General features: G+C 43.3%; 1 protein-coding gene across 1 annotated transcript; it reads right to left on the bottom strand.

Moving 5' to 3' along the window:
- Positions 1 to 350: 350 nt before the first annotated feature.
- Positions 351 to 16,593, bottom strand: LOC144479452 (perilipin-3-like). Its single transcript, XM_078198137.1, has 8 exons — positions 16,513 to 16,593; positions 16,118 to 16,197; positions 10,313 to 10,508; positions 7,324 to 7,406; positions 5,731 to 6,016; positions 4,548 to 4,735; positions 1,350 to 1,490; positions 351 to 798 (listed from the first exon to the last, which is right to left on the bottom strand). The coding sequence occupies exons 2-8, from the start codon at positions 16,187 to 16,189 to the stop codon at positions 442 to 444; spliced, it is 1,323 nt and encodes a 440-aa protein (XP_078054263.1). The 5' UTR covers positions 16,190 to 16,197; positions 16,513 to 16,593; the 3' UTR covers positions 351 to 441.
- Between the last annotated feature and the right edge of the window lie 1,588 nt (positions 16,594 to 18,181).

The following is an 18,181-nucleotide window of genomic DNA, read 5'->3' as shown; positions in this document are numbered from 1 at the left end:
ACTACAGATCATGGATTTGTCAAGATTAAAACCATATCAGATGGAGAAGGAGCAGTGGGGAGTGACTCATTTTTATTGCTGGAGAGAAGTATGCAGTGGGATTCCTCCGAGGTTTGGTATTACGAACACAATTTTCTTGTATACACAAATTATCTGGACTTTGATATAGGACTGTCTTGCCTCAATTTCCTCTCCAGGTGCCATTATCCAATTAAGAAAATTCAATAATTGCACAATATGACAGCAAGAGTCCATAAAATGAATGGCTTTACCCAAACAGTGGGGGGAAAAACCCCACCTTTAACAAGATCGTTGGATATAGCAATTACTCAGACTGAAAACAAGAGATGAAAATTCATGCTGTTTATTCATAGCTTTCCACCAAATTATACAAAACGTGATAAAGGTTTAATCATTTACAATTGATATAGGCAAGTTGCATTATTCTTGAACTGTATCCATTGCAATCTCCTCTGACTCAGGCAATTGTGGGATAAACGGACCCACCAGCCAGTTGAGGGGAGTGTTGTGAAGCACGTAGTCCATCACCCCATCCATGGACACCCGGATCTTCAGCATTTGGTCTCGGCTCTGTGCCACAAGCTGCCCCGAGAGATCACCAAAGGAATTGACAGAGGAGAACGAGGTGTGGATGGTCTCTGCGGTGTTGCGGATCTGCTGCATTTTCTCTTGAACATGCTGAGGGAGGCCGTGTATGTTTGAAACCAAGGTCAGGCAGGTGGTCTGTAGTTGCTGGGTGAGGCTGCGGGTCATGGTTAGCATTTGGGATTCAAGTTGCTGCAATACAAAAAGAAACACTTAGAATTTGGTCACCTTTTGACCCATTTCAAGGACACCCAAGTTGACCCCTCACTGGAGCTAAACCACAATTTCAGAGTAATGTTTTGAATAAAGATGAATGGATTGTATGGAACTAAGAACCATTGGTAGCCTGGCAGGAAAATGCAGGGGATTTCACTATCCATCTAAGTGATGGTTTGAAATATCCAAGCTGGGCTTAAAGCAAATTCTTTCATCCTACTACTCCTAAATGCTAGTAGTTTCTGATATGTACAATAAGCCATACAAGATATGGTATTATAGGTGCACAGCTTGTATTAGTGGAGGGAAATGCCCTATCCAAATTTTGAAAATATTCAGTCTTGGTGCAAACATCAAACCCAACCTCCCATCTATTTGCAACTTCTATTTGAAGTTTGACAGCATTTGGATTCAAATTTATTCAGCCTGGACTGGTTCATCTTACTTGGCAATAAAGTTCTATTAAATAGCTGCAACAATTTAGCAAACACATTCCACACTCCACTATGCCCAATTTCTGTTCTTACCTCTGGTTTCTGAGGCTCTCCGCCCTCCACTTGACCTTTTGGTTGATTCTTCTGCCAGTTGTCCCAGGTCTGATGCAATTTCTCCTGAACTTCATGCAGCTTCTGATTTGCTGAACCTACTCCTTTCTTAGCCAATTCAATCTGCAGATATAGTTGGTCATAATGTTGAAAAATTGGAACTGGTAGACCAGTGCAATGTTGCCATGACACTGCGTCAGCTTGAGGATAAGTGATTTCAGTTTTTATTGGTCTTAGATTGGAGCCAAGTTAGCAAAATGTATTGCTTCGGATTTTACAGCAGTCTAGACAAAATTTAAAATTGAAACATTAAAGCTGGATTCTCCAACCTCACCCACAGCAGAGAGGGGAGCTTTGGCTGAGTGCCAACTTCTCCATTCTCACTGGGCATAGCAGCAGGGTTAGAGAATTCTGGGCAAAATCTCAGGTTCAGGTGTTAGAAAGGGATGGCACCAATTTCTAGAATGAACTTGGGGAGTTCAGTAAGCCAACATTCTGCTTAATTATGGAGAACTTAAACTCTCATCAATACCATGGAAAGACAACATGGGGGCTTTCAAAAATGGTTATTTTTTTAGTGTTAACTATTAAATTTCTATTAGAAACATTGTACAGTTTAATTAGAATGTACACGAGATACAATTGATGTCTCCCCATCCAATTATCTACAGGGTTCTCCCACTTTCCAATTGGAACACATTGCACAATAATTCAGTGGCCAGTTGCTATTGAAGACCAGGTTGTGATCTTGACTGAAGAGGCTGTAGTCTAGGCAACAGCATTACACATACACCTCTCCCGAGGGGACACACACCATAATCCTCATCTTCAGAATGAGATATTGGCTGCCACTTCTCCTCAAAGTCAAATTGTCCCTTAACCTTGTTTGAGAACAATTCTAGCCTGAGGGGTCATACACAAAATATTCTAGCCGAGGACTAACTGGTGTTTTAAGTTATCATAATTTCACTTGCTTAGTATGCAATTCCTCCTCTAATAAAAATCCAGGGTTTTTTGTTGAAACCACATCACGCCACCTTCTAGGATTTGGGTACATATGCCCCCAGGTCTGTTCCTGTATTCCTCTGAAATGACACCATTTAGTTTGTCTCATTCTTGCTTCCAAAATGCATAATTTTGCACTTTGAATTTTAAGTCACCCTCTAGCTTGGAGATTATGCCATCTACACTTTGTGCTGTGGTCCTGTCCAGGTCACCAACATTTATTGGTTCCACTACCAAATCCTTGGGAACACCACTGGAATTGTTCACCATTCCTCTTCCCTCCTCCCCCACCCACTGTGTTAACATTTCCATCATTTTGTACTTAAAAACCCGTAAGTAATGGGTTGAGGAGTGTCGAATACTGATCTTAGACTTTGCTTTGTTTTTAAATGTACAGCTTTAGGTGTCCTGCTTTTCACCATCATGTGGGTTTATGTTAAAAACTCACTCATCTTTTGAAGGTCCCTTCTTACCAAACATTATGCAAATGGTGAATCCAATTCACCTTTGTGTCTGAAGTACAATGAACCTTCTAGTGAAGAATCCCCTCAAATCTACTGGATGCATAACCAGCTCCCCTCATACATCAGAGCAGGTCCCACCCAATGCCCCAAGCATCACAAGTCCTGCCACTGCACCAGGTTTACAGCTGTGTTAACTTGTACCATGCTTATACTCACAAGCATGTGGCCCTAGGAGGAAGCTAGAGATTGCACCCTTAAGCAGCCCTGCACTTACATTTCCTCAAACTCCAGAAACTCTGCAAGAACCAATTGGACCCCCAATCATAAAATCCCTACAGTGCAAGAGGAGGCCACTCAGCCCATCAAGCCTGCACCAACAATCCCACCCAGACTTTATCCCCTTAACCCCATGTATTTACCCTGCTAGTCCTCCTGACACCAAGTAGCAATTTAGTATGGCCAAATCAACCTAACCCACACATCTTTGACCACACTGCTGGCTATTTACTCCCTTCATATATACCCAATCTCCGGACCACTGCATTTCTACACTTTGCTGTAGCCCTGTACAGTCATTTGCCCTGCATTGGAAATCTGTTACTGAGTACAGGAATTGTAGGCAGATTGTTGTGGCTGGTGATGTGTGCAGGTGGGAAGGGCTTCAGATTCTTGCAGCATCGAGACCAGCAATGGGAACACCACCACCTGCAAGTTCCCCTCCAAGCCACTCACTATCCTGACTTGGAAATGCATCGCTGTTCCTTTGCAGTCACTGGGTCAAAATCCTGGAATTCCCTTCCTAACAGCATTGTGGGTCAACCCAAAGAACATGGACTGCAGCGATTCAAGGCAGCAGCTCAACACTACCTTCCCCAGGGCAACAAATGTTGGCCCGTGATGCCAGTCCCACTAATGAATAAAAAAAATGAAACTGTGGGTATGCTTTTGGTCTTCATTTATTTACTGTGCTGGAAGCTGGTTACAGTGCCACATTCCTGGAGATTCCTACACCATGTGCCTTTTTACCCTGTTGGATGGCCATGAACTTTCTATTCTCCCGAGTTTAGCTGTGATGTGGTTACCTCCTGGAATGTACATTAAGAAATTCAGCTTCCTGAATGCCTTGCAGTGACTCCAGCCACTCAAGCTGCAAGTTTGAGGAACTTCCTGCATGTGCAATAATGTGCGTGCTGTCCACATGACAGGAATTGCAGACAGGTCTCTCCATGAGTTTAGTGCAGTTTAAGAGGTGTTTAAAGTAATTTGGATCCCTTTATTATAAAATATTCTACTTTATTCCTTTGACTAATTACCCATTTACTGTGGTGCCCCTGGTTGTCGTTCCCCTATATTCAATTCCCATTAAGCTACTTCCATCTCTGCATAGTGTGAACCTGTCTCACTAAAATTAGATTGATTCTTTGAGTAGCACATTCCCATTACATAGCTGGTATAGAAAAAGGTTGCTTCCATGATTCTTCAAATCCAACTACTATTTACATAGCTACTGGGTATGAAAGTGTGTACTCTGGATAATTGTGGAGAAGTGGGTAGGACATGAAATCTGTCAGAAGTGACTGGTCACACTGAAGCAACCAAATACCTAGTGGGATAAAAAACTAATCAAGTTTGATCAATAGTAATTTCTTTCTTCCAGAGGCACTAAACAGGCTGCCTCTTGTTTCAAAACCACCAGCAGTGTATTTCTTACCAGATCCATTGTGGTGTGAAGCTGAGCCATAATGTCTTGGCTGCTTTGCCTGGCCTGCTGCATCTTAGATGTAGAGTGCTGGTATGCTCGATGACGCACTTTTGAAGATAAAGATCCCAAGCGCACATAGTAACTCTGTTGGTGTGCTGGGGCCACCTCAGCACCTTCAACAGAAGTGGCCAATGTTGCTGAAACAGAAGTTTACAATTAAAAAAGTGCTATTCAAGAGGCAATCCTGGCAACAATGAGAGAGTGTCCCAGGTATGTATGGTCCACAAACAAGACAAATCCAACCACCCTACTCAATACATGGAAGGTATTGCTAACAAGAGCTTAGTCATTGTTTAATATTTAAAGAGGAGATGGATAGATTTTGGATCAGCCATGATCAGATTAAATGGAGCGGGCTCAATGGCCCACTCTTGTTCCCCACGTTATGTTCATCCAAGACCTGAGCTCTCAAGACCCCATTACAGCCTTGGCCCAAACATAAATCAGTGCTGAATTCCAGATGAACAAATGCCCCTGATGGAGCACGGCTTCAATTAAGTTATTGGAAATTAGGGAGAGCTTTCCACAGGCTAGAGTCATACCTAGCACAATGGAAGATGGTTGTGGCTGTTGAAGGTCAATTATGTGAGTCCAGAGGTATTGCTGCAGATGTTCCCTACAGCAACCATCTCAAAATAAGTCACCTCTCCTTGAGCATTCAATGGTATTACCAAAATTCCTCCATAGCCAACATCAAGGGGCAATACTATTGACTAGAAACAATTGGATAAGTTACGTCATATTGTGGTTATAGGTCAGAGGTTGAGTATACTGTGCTATGACTAAACCTCTTCCCTTGTCACCATATCACCCAAGACAAAGTGGCCTATTTGATTGGGTGGCTGATGTATTATCTACAGGATGTACTGCAGCCACCTGCCAAGATTTGTATGATTTGGTGACCTCTGTCTAATGGGATCAATATTAAAATGCTACTTTGGATTTTCTGCTTGTGGTTTAGAGTTATATTGCAGTACCAATACACAATGTTCTACATGGTGAAGTTGACATTAGTCTATAATGGATGGATTTGTACTTGACAACTTCACTGCTCAGGTCGTGTACAACACGCAACTTTAGAAGGAGATACAAAAACACTCGTAGGAGGTAGCAAAGTGGATCCTTTACTTACCCAGCTCCTCCTCAGTCATAGGAAGATAATGATCAACCATCTCTTCGGATTTATTGAGTGCACTGTCCACCCCAGTGACCATCATTTGCCCTACTCTGGATGCCATGACAGTGTTAACTCCTTCCGCCATTATAGTCTTGGTCTTTTCAATGCCACCATGCACTGTCCCCTTGGCCAGGTCCACTACACCAGTCACTGTATTTTTAGCCCCAGTCACTGTGTTGGAGACGGCATCTTTGGCTACAGTTATTGTAGATGAAACCAGCTCTTTGGTATCAGCAACAACCTGTAAAGAGGATAATTCAATACATCGAGTGATCAAATGAAATGAGAATATTCATATTTCTGGTCTAGACAGCACAGGATGGTCAGGATTGAATTCTCATGTAGACTGAGGATTTTGGGTCTCTGCAAAAAAAGCCAGAACTCCAGTTCCAATAACCATAGTATATTACAGCTGCCATTGAACCCAGTTGCCACCATTGTTGCACAGCCATAGTTCCCAGAGACAAGACAGTTTGTTACAGTAGGCATTTTGTGCAATGCAATGAACAGTCAGATTTAATGTAGAGCTCTGGCATTAATCTAGGTTGTGCACTAACATTGAACCCAAAATCTGACCAAAGCAAGAATGTCAACAGCTGCTTCCTAACCCACACGTGGTCACCTCAGTTGGCGTATTCACATTGGTTGATCTGATCTAGTCACTGACTGAATAACTAAATGCTTAGACAAGATAGATGACCAGTGGACAATTATCAAAGACAAATTAATTGCTAGTAAAGGTCAATACATGAAGGGATCTAGCAACAATGAGAAGAAATTGAAAGATGGCATTTTTAGTTCAGCAGATTCAGTAAAGACATGGACCCAAGATCAATCAAATGGAAATTTAAATATGGAGTAGAGCTCTGGGGAATGGGACTAGCAGAGATCCCACTGTACTGACATGCTGTGCTTTAACCATTATTGGTCAGAACAATGGAGTCAAATTTGAGTGGCACAGTGGCAAGCACTGCTGCTCCAGTGCCATGTTAGATGCCTGGCTTGGGTCAGTGGGGAGTTTGCACATTCTGTGGGTTTCCTCTTAGTCCAAAGGTGTGCAGGTTAGGTGGATTGGCCATGCTAAATTGTCCCTTTGTCAGGGGCAGGGGGTTAGCTGGGGTAAATGCCTGGGGATAGGGCCTGGGTGGGATTGTGGTCAGTGCAGCCTCAATGGGCCGAATGGCCTCCTTATGTATTGCAGGATTCTATGAAATACCATCAGAGAGGTAATAATCCAGGGACCCAGGTGAGTGAGATCATTCGGATGCCACTACAGCAGTTGGTGGAATTTAAATTCAATTAGTAAATTGGGAATATAAAACAGATCTCAGTAATGGCGACCATAATGTTCCTTTTGGAAAGGAAATCCGCCATCTTTACCCATTCTGACCTACTTGTGGCTTCAGATCTGTATGGGGTTGACCAACTGCCCCAGAAAGTCACTCTGTTCAAGGACAATTAGGGATTGGCAATTAATACTGGCACTCGTCAGTGATGCCCATAAGAATAAAATAATCTGCAATGTCATTTTGTAGATGATTTCCTTACCTGGGGCGTGGACTGTTGAAGAATTGGAAGCTTCTCTTCCAGTTTATCCAAGCTTTTACAGGCAAATTCATTCGCGGCTGTAACTGAGCACAGAAGAACCTTCACTTAGAGACAAACACATGTAAAGTGCTCACATTGTTCAGCGAGCTCACTTGGAAGTACTTGTGCTGTAGCTTAAAACCCAAATAATCTTGAAGCTTCGATAGAACACTGAAAAATCTTAAAGCCATTGCTTTTTACTCCCTGTATTAACACCCACAATCATGGCAGTGACAGTGTTATTTGCTTGGTCAATCCAGACAGGAAAATTAAGTTGGGAGCTTGAGCCTGAATTAAGCAGAGGTCAGAGTTATAATCACCAGTGGTATTTAGGAAATGCTCACATTTAAGTTGGCTACTGGCCAATATTTAGTGAAGTTACATACCAATTTGTTAGTCACAATTGAATAACCTGGACCACAGCCATATTATGTTGCAACTGTAGTTGACAGGTTAATCCGCCTTAACCACGTAACAAAGGCAAACTGAGCTGATAAGTGGCTCACAATTGGAGATATCAAAGTGGTCATAGAAGACAGAGGGTGGTAGTGGAAGGGTCTTTTTCTGGCTGGAGGCCTGTGACTAGTGGTGTACCGCAGGGCTCTGTATTGGGACCTCTGCTGTTTGTGATTTATATAAATGATCTGGAAGTAGGAGTAACTGGGGTGATCAGTAAGTTTGCGGACGACACAAAACTGGCAGGACTTGCAGATAGTGAGGAACATTGTCAGAGGCTACAGAAGGATATAGATAGGCTGGAAATTTGGGCAAGGAAATGGCAGATGGAGTTCAATCCTGATAAATGCGAAGTGATGCATTTTGGTGGGAATAATGTAGGGAGGAACTACACGATAAATGGAAGAACCATAAAGGGTGTAGAGACGCAGAGGGACCTGGGTGTGCAAGTCCACAGATCTTTGAAGGTGACGTCACAGGTGGAGAAGGTGGTGAAGGCGGCATATGGCATGCTTGCCTTTATAGGACGGGGCATAGAGTATAAAAGTTGGGGTCTGATGTTGCAGATGTATAGAACGTTGGTTCGGCCGCATTTGGAATACTGCGTCCAGTTCTGGTCGCCACACTACCAGAAGGACGTGGAGGCTTTGGAGAGAGTACAGAGGAGGTTTACCAGGATGTTGCCTGGTATGGAAGGGCTTAGTTATGAGGAGAGATTGGGGAAACTGGGGTTGTTCTCCTTGGAAAGACGGAGGATGAGGGGAGACTTAATAGAGGTGTATAAAATTATGAAAGGCATGGATAGGGTGAACGGTGGGAAGCTTTTCCCCGGGTCAGTGGTGACGTTCACGAGGGGTCATAGGTTCAAGGTGAAGGGGGGGGGAGGTTTAACACAGATATCAGAAGGACATATTTCACAGAGGGTCGTGGGGGCCTGGAATGTGTTGCCGGGCAAGGTGGTGGAGGCGGACACACTGGGAACGTTTAAGACTTATCTAGACAGCTATATGAACGGAGTGGGAATGGAGGGATACAAAAGAGTGGTCTAGTTTGGACCAGGGAGCGGCGCGGGCTAATTGTTCCTGGTTTCTCGTTTCAAGGCTTCATTCTACGATCATCTTGCTGGTGCCAGTACAGAGTGAGACTGCGGATAGTTGGGAACCTGTCTCGGGGGCAGGGAATTCATATGGTGTTCGTGGAAGTGGAAATGACTAGGGTTGGGAAACATTTTCCGATCGGGGCCATTGTGATCTCCTGGACTCGTTTCGATCGCCTCAGGGGGTCGGAGAGGAATTTCCCAGATTTTTTTTTCCCCATATTGGCCCTGGGGTTTTTCACTCTGGGTTTTCGCCTCTCCCTGGAGATCACATGGTCTGGAATGGGGGGGTGGGGGTAAGTTAATAGGTTGTAATGAACAAAGCATCGTAGCTGTGAGGGACAGCTCGGTGGATAGGATATTGGTATGTAGATAGGCTGGAAAATTGGGCGGGGATCCTGGATTCAGGATTCAATCCTGGACCGGGGAGCGGCGCGGGCTTGGAGGGCCGAGTTCTTTGTTCTTTGCTTTACACACAGTGATGTCCCTCCAAAAGGAAAAGATAAATGGGCTGCATGGCCATGTTTCTAAGTGGGCAGATGATTTGTTCTGTGACAAACTAGTAAATGTTAGCCAAGACAATTGCGTTTTCCCCTCAATAATGCTAAGGAATATCTTTTGCCAGACAAAGAGGAGATATGGGACCTTGATGCAGCATCCCCCAGAATGGAATGAAGTCTCAGCCTAGATAATGTACTCCAATCTTTGGATTTTAGCCTCCAATCCCCCCAGTGGGTATGAGGAAGACAGTGAGCTGGACACACTCACCCACTAGTCATTTTTACTCCTCAAAAATTGCCAATTTGTTTGGACATTTTTCCTTGCTCAGCAAGATGTTTTACATACTTATTTAATGTTGTGCCAAACCTTAACCTTTTTCAAAAAATTAGCAAATTTTGGAAGGATGGGCAAGCCAGAAGACATTATAATTCCCCATTTCTGGTGAAGCACAAACCCAAGGTCACATCATGTGACAGAGGCAGAACCTTTCAGCTCAATCATGCAACAACTAATTGCTGTCACAGCTGGTTTGGATAGAGCAAAAAGGAAGTCTTCAAAGAAAATATTTGCATTTAAAATTCTGGATCATTTCAAGTATCACCATGCCCAAGTTCAACTTCAAAGGACAAAGAACATTACAGCATGGGAACAGGCCTTTTGGCTGTCCAAGCCTACACCATGCTGCCCAAATTAAATCCCCTCCCCTTCCTGGGACCACAGCCTTCTATTACCACCCTAGGTCAAGCCTGTAATAAGCTGATGGAACATGAACAAACTGAGTTAAAAACATCCCATATCAGATTGGGGTGAGAAAAAAGTGTTCAAGCTAACTCAGTAAGCTATTATGGAGGTGATTTTTAATCCAAAAGCAAATTAAAGAGCATGTTCCAATCTTACTTTGAGGTTCCAGTTTGTCTATAATTGGCTTGGCACCACTGACAGCCACAGCTGAGATAGTCTTCACTCCCTGCTCAGCAACATCACAGACAGTCTTCACATATGGGTGGTTCTCCTTGGTGCTGTTGTACACAGCTGATACCATGTCATAGGCTGAGCTCACAAGAGGCAGGTTGGTCACTCTGCTCACCACATTCTGAAATACACAAGTCATGGAATTACCAGATCATCGCACAATAATTCATTCCAATGATGCAATGAGAGACAAACCTCAGTACCAGGGCTGCCAATTCTGGCTGGATAGATTCCAGAGGTTCTCCCCCCACCTCCCAAGACTCAAACAAACAGAACTAGAAGCAAAAGTAGGCCATTTGAGTCTGCTCCGCCATTCATTTTGATCAAATTCAATATCCTGATCCCCTTCCTCCCATATCCCGAGCCCCAAGAGCCATACCCAATTTCGTCTCGAAATCAGATGTTTTGGCCTCAACTACATCATGGTAGTGAATTCCACACTTGAAGAAATTTCTCCTCACTTCAGTTCTAAAAGGCTTCCCTCTTATCCTCAAACTATGACCCTAGTTCTGGACTCTTGTAAAATTACACTTAGCACAGATGTACAAGTATCATTTCAAACATGATACAAGAACATTCTTTCTGAATCTAAACTATTAGAATTTTATATGTTTCTATGAGATCCCCTTTCACTCAAACTCCAGTGAATATAATCCTAACCGACTTACTCTCCTCATGAGCCAGTAATCTCAGCCAGGTTGAAAGCAGCAGAGCCTGTGGTTGCCCCACTCCCCCCAGACTGAGCCCTGCTTCTGCCTCACATGGCACGAATGAACCCCATCTATACTTTTGCCTTACTGGACAAGACAACCCAAAATCTCCAGGCCCTGCAGAGAGCACAGACCCCAGCTCTTGGGGTCACCATTATCAGATAGCATGTTCAGTAGTTCCTGCAGACACATCTCAACTGTTCAGTATATCTGTTAATATTTTGCATATCCCAAATCTCCTGGATTGCTTTCAATGGGTACTGGTAAGGAAGATTCCAGGATGTCTGTTGTGGGGAAGATGTTAGAATTGATTCACAAAGTTATAGCCGGGCACTTGACCCAAGAGTCTGCATGGTTTTGGAGAAAGGAAAATCATGTTTAACCTATTTATTGGAGTTCTTTGAAGGAGCAACATGTGGAAATTCTATATTTGGATTTCTAGAAGGCATTTTAATAAAGGTGGAAAATAGTGGAGGGAGTAACATATTAGCGTGAATAGAAAAATGGCTGGCTGAATACTGTATCCATAAATGGGTCTTTTTGGGGATAAAAATCTGGTAAATGGAGTATGATATGGGAAAAATGTGAAGTTGGGCAGAGTGTTACTAAGAACAACTGCAGATTTCCAAGATAGGGGATCTGTGTTCTTCATGTATGAAATCACATGTTAGTATGCAGATACAGCATTAAAGAAAGAAAAAAATATGCTTCAGTATGCAGGGCAGTGGGGAGACCACAGGGGCAATTCTCCCAAAATTGAATTTATGCAAAAACTGGAGTAAATCATGCTGGGGTTTTTTCCCAGCAGGAGTTTCAAAAGGAATCTCCCACACTTTTGTGCACTGCAGAGTGTCTCAGTGTGAATCATGCTGAAAATCAGTGGGTGGGGCTTATTCCCACTGGAGGCCAGCAGCATAGCACTGAGTGAGCCACTGCACATGCACTGATCTGTCAGTGTTGAGAATGGCACCATGTGCAGTGGCCCTGCACTGCCAGCCTCACGGCTCCTGCATCACCAGCCATGTGAACCCCCAGGCCAGACAGAACTCCCCCCCCCCTCCCCTCCAAATGGCTGGCTTCCTTCCCTCACCACAAATGCAGAGTGGCACTCTCCACCAATTGCCCTCCTGGGGCCGCACCCCCTTGGCACCGTTTAGACGAATGAGTCACTTAATTGAAGTATACAAGATCCTGAATGGTCTTGACAAGGTGGATATGGAAAGGAGGTTCCCTGTTGTGCGCAAGTCCAGAAGGGGCACGGTTTCAAAATTCAGGGGAGAGAAAAAGGAGAATTGAGGGTTATGAGACTTTGGAATTCTTTACTTCAGAAGGCAGTAGAGGCAGGGTCATTGAATATTTTAAAGGCAGAAGTGGATACTGGTTAGACAAGGGAATCAAGGGTACTCGGGACAGATGGAAATGTAGAACTTGAAAGAAGATCAGCCAAGTGGCAGAGCAAGCTCAAGGGACCAAACAGCCAACTTCTGTTCTAATTCACATGATTTAGTTACATACTGCCAATGATAACTGAAATCTTTCCCAATGTGTCAGCTGAAAGGTGAACATTGACAGATGTCAGACAAGACATTTGCTTTCTACCCAAATAAACTAGCAGTTACAAAGCTGTGTACACCAAGTTCAGTACACTTATTTTGGGGAGATATACCTGCCTTTCTATTCCTCCAGTTATGTACTTGCTTTTATGGTCCAAGATTGTTGCTGTATTTTGGCAATTCTCATCCTCAACATTTTCTATAAAGCACCTTAACTATATCGGAGATTTCTAGAACTGGGGCAACTGAAGGTGTGGCCCCAGTGGTGGAGCAATTAAAATTGGAGATGCACAAAGAACCCGAATTAGAGGAATGCAAATACCTGGCAGGGCTGTGGGACTGGAGGAGCTTTATTCCAAAATCTAATCATCCAAGTGGCCTTTTCATTCCTGCTCCCAAAGTTATCAGCCACAACTTCACTCCTCAATTGCACTGGTCTTTATCCATTTACTTTGCAAGCTTCATCCGCCTTATTTTAGTGCAGTTCTTCACATAAAATATGATATTCCCCACTTGCCAATCAATTCCAGTTATCCCACTGTGTTGTGGCCCTCCTAAGCCATTGGATGCCCTACAACTTGATCTTTTGCATAATCTTTTTCCAGACCTTCTGAACTGCCTGCCAAAACTCCCAACTCAGCAAGAGGAAGGGCTTGGACTTATTCACATGCTTCTCACCACAAGTGACCATTTTATACTGAAAATGTCACCATGTCAGGAACAAGACTTTAGGTATCTCAGCCCTGCCACAATACCTCAAATCTTCCTGTCCACAACAGCACAAAAGTTATTATGGGACAGGAAGCCATTTGGCCCACAGAATCCACGTCAGTTCTCTGTTGAGCAATCCAGTCAGTCCATGCACCTACTTTATCTGCATAACCCTGCTGATTTCTTCCACTTCATTTTGATACAGTTGATGTTTAACTGGATGGGAAGATGCCAGAATGGAACCCTGGCTAAAAAGAACCATAACTTACTTTGTTCTTCCACATTTGATTTTAAAAAGTCACAGGTCTGCTAAATTAGTTTAAAAACACATCAACTCGTGGAAAAATCGATTACAATAACTACAAACTTTACATCAGAGCAGGGAAAATGGACACTTGGATAATAACAAACCCCTGGTTGCGCAGTCTAAAATCAGGAGACACCATAGCAAAACAAGGGGAAAGCCAGAGATGAGGAGAAATTTATTTACTCAAAAGTTGTGAATCTTTGGAATTCTCTGCTCCAGAGGGCTGTGGACACTCAGTCATTGAGTATGTTTAAACCAGAGATTGACAGAATTCTAAGTACCAATAACAGAGATACAAGGATAGTGTGGGGAAAGAGGCATTGAAGTGGATGAAAACACTTTTTAAAAAGTTTACAGTTACATGGGTATAGAGGGGTATGGGCCAAATGCAGGCAATTGGGACTAGCTTCGGGGGTTAAAAAAAAAGGGTGGCATGGACAAGTTGAGCCGAAGGGCCTATTTCCAAGCTGCAAACCTCTGACTCTATAATAGCCTTTACTATTTACCATCATAGGATCCTCAGTGAATGAGGTGGTCATTTGGCCCATTGAGTCTGCACTGACCACAATGCTCTCTCGGCCTTATCCCTGTAACCCCATGTATTTAGCCTGCTAATTCCCCTGACACCAAGGGGCAAGTTAGTATGGCCAATCAATCCAACCCGCACATCTTTGGACTGTGCGAGGGAACCTGAGCACCCAAAGGAAATCCACGCAGACATGGAGAGAATGTGAAAACTCCACACCGAGTGACCAGAATTGAACCCAGGTCCCTGTCGTTTTGAGGTAGCATTACTAACCACTGTCACCCTTTGGCTTAGCAAATTACACAGGTTTAAATAGATGACAGAGTACATTTGAAACTACAATGTATTGTGGATTGCTCCTCTGAACCCCTCTTATAGCAGTTCACAATCCAGATTTTATGAATTACACTTCTCCATTTTTAAATAGTTCTGTTCCAGGATTTTGTACAAACCCTTTTGCTGTTGCACAACTTCTGACAGCCAGACAATACTTTTTTTCTTCCCAATTACTTTATTTGTTCAGAGTGTAGCAGGACATTACAAACTTTAGGATTAGAATTCTTTTTCTAGCACTCAGCAACCAATTGCTTCTCAGCTGAGCAGAACACAGTTCATGGACCCCAGCATGCTAGACCAACTGACCCTTTGCTCTTCTAAAACTGGATTTGCTTGCACATTACTCCATTGTACAGCTTTGCTTAGAGAAGCTGGTAGTCTAGCTTCTTCTGGCAGAGAATTAAGCGAGCTGTTCACTGCTCAGTGGCTTGTCTACAACCGCCTCTAGTTTCCAGCTAAAATTAGAGAAAAGGCTTTTTGCTTCACCTTACTAGGCCTCTAGTTGTTAAGCAACTATATTTACCTTTCACACCACTGCTCTCTAAACAACTAAAACTAACATCTTTGTCCAACATGAAAGAAATCTATAGTTAGGTTTTTCCAGAAACATTAAAGCAAACCCACCTAATACCTTGAGCTTTGACAAAGGGTCACCTAGACTCGAAACATCAGCTTTTCTCTCAGATGCTGCCAGACCTGCTGAGTTAGCATTCTCTTTTGGTCCCACCCAAGGTGTGCCCATACAAATAGAATTCAACTACCTTTGGTTTCCAAATAATCTGTGCCCTGTTGCTCTTGGCATCAGCTAATGGGATCATCATGTGCCCATCTTGTCTAAAGACCATATTCTTGTACACTTGCAGCAAATCTCCCTTTATCCAAGTAGTACAACATCACCTTCTCCCAAAATAGCTTTTGTAGCCCAAATCTCCCATCTTTGATGCCATTCTAATAAATATCCTCTGCATGCTCTCAAGGGCATTCACATCTTTCCCAAGTGTGGCAACCAGAACAGGATGCCATTCTCAAGTTGTGGCCTGACTAGAGAATTACAATAGGTTCAATTATAAATTCCCATTTTGCACTAAATATCTCTAATGAAGTCCAAGATCCCATATGCTTTGCTAATTATTGTACCATGCACATGAAGTCCATTTCTCTGAAGCACGAGAAAACTACAATACTCAAGGAAGTTTCAGTTTGGGGAGGGTAGAATAAGTAGAACTAAAGGGGCCAAATGCTTCTTAAAGTAGGTGAAAGGTCACTTGGAAGAAAAAAGTTTTTAAATAAAAATCTAAATTTGTCGCTTACACCCTGGTTTTACGTTGAAGATTTCCGATATACACATGATACAAATTTGGAACTTATTTAAAGATAATGAATTCGGTCAAAGGTCGCAACAAGTCATTGAATCAGTGAGTAACATTCCCCAGTAGGGGCGGACAGCAGTTCCTGGATTATTGGTCTCGAACTCGTGATAGTTGGATCATTGTCTTGCACAATGCAAGGGTTTTCCCGCAGCAGTAACTAGTCTAAAAGGTTACCAAGTCATACAGTTACAAATACACAAATCCACACTTTCAGTACCTGCTGTTCCCCATTCTCCTGGGGCTCGGATGGTTTGGAGACCTCAATGTTTTCTGCCACTTCTGACTCCATAACGAAATCTAATGGAAATAAATTGGGATTGGTTAAAAAAAAATCATCTAGTTTAACTCTCAATCCATCAACTGCCGGGGATGAGATAATGCCGGAGTCAGGACGCTTTTTCACTGATTTAAGACAACGACTGGGGGAAGGGAGAGTCAGAACAACTTTAACTGTAACAAGCTGGGGAAATCCCACAATAGAAAGCTTGCTAAAGATATAAAAGTTAAAATACACCAGGAGTTGAACAATAAATGATCCATCAAACATGTTGGACCATAAAGACAACTGAAACTCACAAAGTAAACAGGCAAAAAAAAAGTTTCTCAACTTACGAGTTTGTCTTAAGGCTGTTCCCTACTCTCGATTCTCTGCACAATTCACACTGGGTCAGCAGCGGATTTAAATAACCACTATCGGGGCGGGCACACTAGGATTGACAATAGATCTGCCCAATCCACACAAAGAGTGAAATTTAACGAGGCATCGAAGAGTACAGAGGCGTGTCTTGGTTCATGTCAATCTGGACTGAGTACAAGTCTGAAGTCACGGATTGTGGAGGAATGACTTGCAGTTAGCCTGAAAGAGTTTGGCAGATAGGATAGACACAAAAAAGACTACAGTGTAATAGAACACCAATGCTTTTAGCACATTCTAAAGGGATCAAGGGATCCTTCAAGAGGAAGGTGGGATCACAATATTAATTTGATTTATTATTGTCACATGTATCAGTATACAGTGAAAAGTATTGTTTCTTGCGTCCTATACAGACAAAGCATACCGTTCATAGAGAAGGAAAGGAGAGAGTGCAGAATGTAGTGTTACAGTCATAGCTAGGGCGTAGAGAAAGCTCAACTTAGCGCGAGATAGGTCCATTCAGAAGTCTGATGGCAGCGGGGAAGAAGCTGTTCTTGAGTCGGTTGGTACATGACCTCAGACTTTAGTACCTTTTTCCCAGCGGTAGAAGGTGGAAGAGAGTATGTCTGGGGTGCGTGGGGTCTTTAATTATGCTGGCTGCTTTTCCGAGGCAGTGGGAAGTGTGGACAGAGTCAATGGATGAGAGGCTGGTTTGCACAATGGTTTGGGCTACATTCACGACCTTTTGCAGTTTCTTATGGTCTTGGGCAGAGTAGGAGCCATACTAAGCTGCGACACAACCAGAAAGAATGCTTTTTCTGATGCATCTGTAAAAATTGGTGAGAGTTGTAGCTGACATGCCAAATTTCCTTAGTCTTCTGAGAAAGTAGAGATATTGGTGGGCTTTCTTAACTATAGTGTCAGCATGGGGGGACCAGGACAGGTTGTTGGTGATCTGGACACCTAAAACCATTTCTCCTTCATCCCCATTGATGTAGACAGGGGCATGTTCTTCACTACACTTCCTGAAGTTGATGACTATCTCCTTCATTTTGTTGACATTGAGGGAGATATTATTGTCATCGCACCAGTTCACCAGATTCTCTGTCTCATTTCTGTACTCTGTCTCGTCATTGTTTGAGATCCGACCCACTACGATGGTGTCATCAGCAAACTTGAAAATCGAGTTGGAGGGGAATTTGGCCACACAGTCATAGGTTTATAAGAAGTATAGTAAGAGGCTGAGGACACAGCCTTGTGGGGCATCGATGTTGAGGATGATTGTGGAGGAGGTGTTGTTGCCTGTCCTTACTGATTGTGGTCTGTGGGTGAGGAAGTTCAGGATCCAGTCGCAGAGGAGGAGCTGAGGCCGTGGCCATGGAGGTTGGAGATGAGTTTCGCAGGAATAATGGTGTTGAAGGCTGAGCTGTAGTCAGTAAATAGTAGTCTGACATAAGTATCTCTGTTATCTAGGTATTCCAGGGTTGAGTGCAGGGCCAGGGAGATGGCATCTGCTGTGGACCTGTTGCAGCGATAGGTGAACTGTAGTGGATCCAGGCAATCCGGGAGGCTGGAATTGATTCGTGCCATGACTAGCCTTTCGAAGCACTTCATAATGATGGATGTCAGAGCCACTGGCTGATAGTC

The sequence above is a fragment of the Mustelus asterias genome, chromosome 26 (genome assembly GCF_964213995.1).
Source record: "Mustelus asterias chromosome 26, sMusAst1.hap1.1, whole genome shotgun sequence".
Taxonomy (NCBI): domain Eukaryota; kingdom Metazoa; phylum Chordata; class Chondrichthyes; order Carcharhiniformes; family Triakidae; genus Mustelus; species Mustelus asterias.
This window is presented reverse-complemented; position numbering and strand designations above follow the sequence as displayed.